The 7,115-nt window shown below is 34.2% G+C and overlaps 1 protein-coding gene across 1 annotated transcript in view; it reads left to right on the top strand.

Moving 5' to 3' along the window:
* PLEKHH2 (pleckstrin homology domain containing, family H (with MyTH4 domain) member 2) overlaps nucleotides 1-5,989 on the top strand; it is a 97,410-nt gene extending 91,421 nt beyond the window's left edge. The window contains exons 26-29 of the mRNA XM_012653810.1: nucleotides 545-674; nucleotides 1,641-1,727; nucleotides 4,366-4,503; nucleotides 5,733-5,989. Of these exons, the coding sequence (XP_012509264.1) occupies nucleotides 545-674; nucleotides 1,641-1,727; nucleotides 4,366-4,503; nucleotides 5,733-5,918 (541 nt within the window). The 3' untranslated portion in view covers nucleotides 5,919-5,989. The remainder of the gene's footprint in view (nucleotides 1-544; nucleotides 675-1,640; nucleotides 1,728-4,365; nucleotides 4,504-5,732) is intronic.
* The last annotated feature ends 1,126 nt before the right edge of the window (nucleotides 5,990-7,115 follow it).

Below are 7,115 nucleotides of genomic sequence, written 5' to 3'. Positions count from 1 at the left end.
TTTTTTTTTATTTCAGCATATTATGGGGGTACAGATGTTTAGGTTAGGTATGTTGCCCTTGCCCCTCCTTCCCCACGCCTTCATGATTTGATTTGAGAAGTTTGTCCCTGCATCCAACATCTCTCCAAGCCAGAGGTGGTAGTACCTAAAATTCTACCATTAGGGATTCATCTTTGGGCTCTACTACTTGTACTTTTCTTTAAAAATGAAAATATTCCCATGAGAAATTACCTTGTAAACTAATTTACACTAAAGTTTGATGATAGTTACTCAGAATTTTAAAATTTACCTGCTAGGGGTACCTGGGTGATGCTGAGGACACTAGTAGTATAAGAATTTGTGAAAGGAATGCTCCAAAAAGGACAAGAGATGGACGAAGGTGAGATGAGAGTCACAAAACCTCTTCCTGGCTTATGCCTAGGTATCACATTTGTGCCTAGGATTGGCTCAAGGAGAGTTTTATCTTGGGAAGATGATACACTGTTTATGTTTTTGCTTTTGTGGTTTTTTTTTTGTTGTTGTGGTTGTTCTTTTCTTTTTTTAGGCAGCTTTGCCAGCGACTATCAACCAGATGGATGGCCCTCCGAGGACACAGTGCTGCTGATTGTGTACGAATTTATTTGACAGTAGCCAGGAAGTGGCCATTCTTTGGTGCCAAGTTGTTTCTTGCAAAAGTAAGAATGGGAGAGAGATGCATAATAAAAACTTTTGTGTACATAGCCAACCAGATTTACCCCAGATTTAGTATATTTGGCTTTTTTAAAAAATGAAGAAATATCCAACAATGTAAAGAAAACAATGGAGGGACACACAGGGAAAACGCAGGAAAGCTTTTCCCTCCTTCCCCTTCTTAACTTTCCCCTACCCCAAATCATTTCTTAGACTCATTAGGCGAATCAGTTGTAAACAGCAGCTGAACTCTGCTTTCTTCTCTTCATTCACTCATTTGCTCTCTCACTCATTTGCTTGTTTATTAAGTATTTACTGAATTCTGTTTGCCAAACATTGAGCTAAGCTCTAGGGATACATAAACCCATGGTTTCAGATGGGTTGTACCCAAACTTCCAGAACTTTTTTATTTCCTAAACTGAAGCTCTGTACCCATTAAATACTAACTCCCCATTCCTCATTCCTTTCTCTTTATTCCATTTTTATTAGATATTGACTATCAGATTTAATAACTTTTAGGAAAAGTGTACAATAATAATAATCCTTTACTTTGTAATAGTACTACACTCCTTATCAAGCACATCAATATATTTTGTTTCATTAGAATTTTGGTAATCATAGAAACCCTAAAAGCTCTGTTGACTATTAACAACCTTTTAAAACAGAAGAAAAATAAGATGTAAACATTATTGTTCCCACGTTAAAGATGAGGAAATCAAGCCTCAAAGAGATTAAGTAGCTTGGCCAAATGCATATGTTAATAAATGGCAGATTTGGGTCTCAAAGCCAGGTCTTCTAATAACATATTCACTGCTCTTTCCAGTATACCACACTGCTCTTCCCCAAGAAAGATTTTTTAATAAGTTTGTTGTTGTTGTTTAATTGCAAATGTTACAGGCCATCTAGACTGAAAAATATTTCTGTAATTTTGCTTAGCATTTATAATATAGTATATTTTCACTTCTTCATAGCCCATAACTGCATCGTCACTTGGAAATACTTTCATGTGGCTGGCTATACATGAGGATGGTTTAAGCATCTTGGAATACAACTCCATGGTAAGATTAAACCCTAAAGTTTTGCATTGAGTCAACATTTTCATTGATCAATGTACTGTAAACAGAAGGTAATGATATTTTAGTCTGATTTTTCTCATACGCAGAAAACATTCTTCCTAATACTATATAATGAATTGTCACTTTACAACTATGATTATGATTTAATATTTTAAAACAAGACAGGTTTCCATTGTATATGGGGAAATATTAAGATACCATTATTAAATTGTAATCATGGTTGTATTCATGAAATGACTTTTTTTAAAAATGTTAGGAAGATTGTTTCCTGTGTAAATAAAAATTTATAAGATATCATTAAAGTATAAACTTTAATTACCAAAGTTAAAGTTCAGTTTCACTAAGGCTTTTATAACAATTTCTATAATTTCCTGTAGTGTCACTTGCCAGTTCATTTATACATATACAGTATCTTAGCACTTTCACATAATTAAAAATAGTGAAACTATGCTTTCTATATGTATTCATTTACTTTCTGAAATTTACATGATTTTATGTCATACGTTATATGTCCAATTATTTACTAAAAATTTTATTCTTTTTTTTTTTAATCTGGTGGGCAGAAATTATTAAATTCACCTTGCAAGTGTAGTGGGCTTTTCTTACCTGTGGCTATAGTCAGAGATCACTGGAAATTTTCTAGAAACTAAACTGTCCTGTAGTGTTACAATTACTGTTTCTCCTTATAACTGCTAAAAAACTTTTTTGAAGGAATTTATATTTTCTGAATGCCTCTTAGTTCTTGAATGGATAACTTGAAGACAAATTATAAAATCAGTGACTTAAAGTTAATAAAAAACTGTACACCAGTTTTGAGTTACCTTAGTAAGTAAACCAGTTCCCTAGATCCCAGGAGGTGGCCATACAGGCCAGGGAGTAAACACAGGTAGGTTGCAGTTGTGAGGCATTTGATGCTATAATGGTCTTCTCAGTCTTGCAAGCTAATCATTAAATATATAGATTACTTTACTTTTAGGCTGTACATCTTTAAATTATATATTTTTAATTGTTTTAGAAATATAGTGGGAAAATTATTTGCTGCATATGTGACAAAGGGTTGAAATCTTTAATATAAGACACAGATGGCTTATGAAACAGAAAATTCTGAGTACACCAATAGACAGATGGGCAAAGGCAATTCACAAAAGAAGAAATACAGATGTTCAACAAATGTAGTTTAAAATGTTAATCTCTTTCCAGAGATGGATACATAGCTAAAAAAATTAAAAAATAAAAAATAAAATGTTAATCTCACTAGTGATCGAATTAATACAATTTAGAACAGTGAGATTCTACTTTTCACCAGTCAGGTTGCAGAGATTTAAAAGAATGATAATATCCACAGTCAGCAAGACAGCAGTGCTGGGAAAGTGAGTGAGTGTAACGTTTCTTGAGGAGAGTTTGGAAAAATTCCTTAAAATTGTCCTCATTTTTTGAGCTAGAAATTCCTGTTGTTTGGTTTTATAACCAAAGAAATTAGGTATGTGCATTACGAAATATGTCTGAACATATTCACTGGAGTATTGCTTAAGATAGTTAACAAATAAAAAATGATTTACTGGTGATGGACACACTAAAAGCCCTGACTTAAGCATTATATAAGATATCCATGTAACAAAAAACACTCGTACCCCCTTAATCAACATTTTAAATAATAAAAAAAGATTTAAATATCCTGCAGCAGCATGTCGATTAAATAAAAGATTGTCTATAAAATCATTTAAAATGATGTTATGCAATTACCTCTTATCATGGAAAGATGTTCACAATCGTTAAGTTAAAAAAAAGCAGAATAAGGCTGGGCGCGGTGGCTCACGCCTGTAATCCTAGCACTCTGGGAGGCCGAGGCGGGCAGATTGTTTGAGCTCAGGAGTTCGAGACCAGCCTGAGCAAGAGCGAGACCCCATCTCTACTAAAAAAAATAGAAAGAAATTACCTGGACAACTAAAAATATATAGAAAAAATTAGCCGGGCATGGTGGTGCATGCCTGTAGTCCCAGCTACTTGGGAGGCTGAGGCAGGAGAATAGCTTGAGCCTAGGAGTTTGAGGTTGCTGTGAGCTATGCTGACGCCACGGCACTCTAGCCAGGGCAACACAGCAAGACTCTGTCTCAAAAAAAAAAAAAAAAGAACAGCAGAATGCTAAACAGTATGCATGACATTATTTGTTTATATATTTCAAAATCTATCTATCTGGGTGAACCATATATATTTGCCAATATTTGACCATTTTAACCATAAAGTATCAGTTTCATATGGCTTAACCTAATATATATAAGAGATATCTGAAAGAACACATAAAAAATATTAAGAGTGGTTTTCCACTGGATTCTGGAATATAGGTGCTTTTTATTTTTTTTTGCTTTTTTCTAATTTTTCTGCAGTGAGATATTTGTTTCAGAATCAAAATGTATTTTAATTGTAAAGGTAGATGATGCCTAAATAAAACTAGTACCACTACTATCTATTTTCGATCATAATAGATTTGATTTTTAAAAAATAATTTTTGCACTATACCATAATTAATATCAGCATTTTCATGGAGATATTTATTAATCATTTTTATCTTTCTTTGAAAGTAAAGAGCATATAACATATTTACTTTTTCTTCTCCTTGAAGAGGTTAATAGTCAGCTATGTGTACAAGAGTCTAATGACCTTTGGAGGTTACCAAGATGATTTTATGGTAGTCATTAACAATACACATTCAAAGGAGAAACGAACAGAAAAATTACTTTTTGCCATGGCAAAACCCAAGGTAAGTAGAAGCCTTTCTGCCAATTTTATGCCAGTTTTTTTTTTTCATACTAAAACATTTATTGAGCAAAGACTACATTCCATATAGGAAAACAGACATTACTTATAATCAAACAACCATGGGTCCAAATTCTGACTTATCTCATCTTTCCAAGCCTTAGTTTCTTTGTCTAAGAAATGATTTAATTGACCAACACTTAAGTGCACATACAGTAGTAACATTCATCGGGTGTTGGGCAGGTGGGAGGGGGGCGGACGGGATGGGTATGTTCATACCTAATGGGTGCGGTGCACACTATCTGGGGGATGGACACACTTGAAGTCTGACTTGGGTGGGGCAAAGGCAATATATGTAACCTAAACATTTGTACCCCATAATATGCTGAAATAAAAAAAAAAAGAAATGGTATGATACTACCTACTTCTTTGGGCTTAAGAATTAAGTGAAGGAAGTTTGTAAAGTACTTATAGCCCAGTGCCTGGTATACAGAAAGTTCAAAATAAATGGTCATGGTGTGTAAGTTACTATTGTCAGGTACTTTATACACATTATCTTATTCACTTGGAGTTATTTGCTTTTATGGACTCATTCGAGGAAAGGGGCAGGGTTTTACTTGTTTAACAAACTATGTAGTTTGAACATCTCTAAGTAAAAGCAATAAATACAAGGATTACATTCTAAGATGTAATTCTAATTTTAGTAAGAAGTACAAGAAATTGATTTTCCTAAAGCTTTAACTGTCTTAAAATTATCGACTAAAAGAGACTACTTCAGAATATGAAGCTTTTTTAAAAGATGGAAGATTGGAAGATATCTTTCTTAATTAAGTTTATACTTAAGTGAAGGCAGCTAGCCATTAAGTGCAGACAATCAGGGCCCACTCAGTACTTTAAATAGTTGTTATGACACTGACTTTCTTAATTCGTATATTCACAGATGTGGCTTTAAGATAATTGATAAAGTTGTATTACTGACTGTCACATTTCCTAATATTGCCACTGAATTTGATTGTGAGATTCACTCTTTCTGCTGGCTGAAGTAGTGAAAAAATGTGTCAGTGCCTTGATGGTGCTGGACATGGAAGTACTTCATTGTTTGCTCTAGAAAGAAGAAAATTCTGGTAACCTGGGCACTTGCAAATGAAGATTACCCATGGCCGATCCTCTGCTCTCTTGTGGAAGTGATGAGAACTTCTCAGGAGTATAACAATTCTGTTTTTCTTGTTTTAGATTCTTGAGATCACTCTTTTGATCGCCAGTTACATAAATAACTTCCATCAGCAAAAAGCAGCATTTCACCACCTCTCTGCTCCAGCGCTGCTCTCAGCCCGGCCCCAGGGAGCCCAGACCAGGGCAATGGGAAGCCAGCCCCTTCTGTCAAGCAGCAGACCAACCATAGGCCCCACCTTACTCTGAAAGCCTGAACATTCATTCCTTGTCCTCTGAGCAAAGGCTGCATCAGCTCCCAAGAAGTTTGTTTACCCCTGGCAGCATGGTATCCACCCACCAGTGTTCCAGACTTTAACAGCAATGGGGTTACTCTCTTTTATCTGATTCTTAATTATTTAAATGAATACTAACAATGAAATATAAATATAAAATTTGCCAACATGTGAATTTTCTCTTAGAATAGGTGGGTTAGAATTCATCAGTTTTTCCATTTCTCTCCCCCCTTGTCATCAGACACATCGTTCAATATGGCATTTATCTTTTTAATATTCTGGCGATCTTTAGAAAGGGAGATTCCAAATTCTCATTTAGTAGAACAGTTGATTATTTGGAAATGTTCACTGCCAAAAAAGTAAGTACTGTAATTAAATATGCTTTTAATCAATGATACTGTGTTTGGAAAGGAGTAGAGTACACAGTGTAAGAAACAGCTGCAGGGTGGTGTGAAGGGTAAATTTTTAGAGCAAGTACAGTAAATCTTCTGGCTCTATGAATCATTAAATGAGAAAGCAGGAGTTAGGTAACCTAAACCTCCTATGTGGTATTAGAAAGTATACCCTGTCACCTTTTCAGATCATTGGAGTGTAAAATTTAGAATGAGACAGTGATTCCAGACATTCCTTGGCTGTCAACATAGCCCAAGTTCACTGGAATATTCCCCACATTTCACTGCATTTGGTCATCTTGACCTTGCTTTGTTATGTAATAGTATCTTTGAAAACAAAGACAATCCTTAAAGCTTTGCCCCTCATACAGTCCTTTCTAATTATAGTTTGAAAATAAATTCCAAAAACATTTTTTAAAAGAAAAGAGAAAATAATTCTTCTGTCAAAGGAGGTAAAATTTTAGTTGATAGAGTCTTGAAATGTATTACTTTACTAGGGTACGTAAATGATCAGGGTATTCCAGTATGTGTCAAAACAATGTAATTAGTAGTCATGGTAAAAATGAAACTGTGATAAGACATGAAAATCATATTATAAAAATGTTCAATTGTAATAGTAATCAAGAGTATACTTAATTTTATTTATGTATAGAATATTTGTATTTATTTTTTGACATATTTATCACTTTGTCATATTTTTTTAACCAATTTGTGAAAAATGTTAGCTGCTGAGTTAATTTGTTGGCAGAGCCTTCATATGTTCTTCTTTGCTGCTTTCT

Source organism: Propithecus coquereli, unplaced genomic scaffold (assembly GCF_000956105.1).
Source record: "Propithecus coquereli isolate 6110/MARCELLA unplaced genomic scaffold, Pcoq_1.0 Scaffold43, whole genome shotgun sequence".
NCBI lineage: Eukaryota > Metazoa > Chordata > Mammalia > Primates > Indriidae > Propithecus > Propithecus coquereli.
Note: the sequence above shows the minus strand (reverse complement) of the source record. Positions and strands in the feature narration are given on the sequence as shown.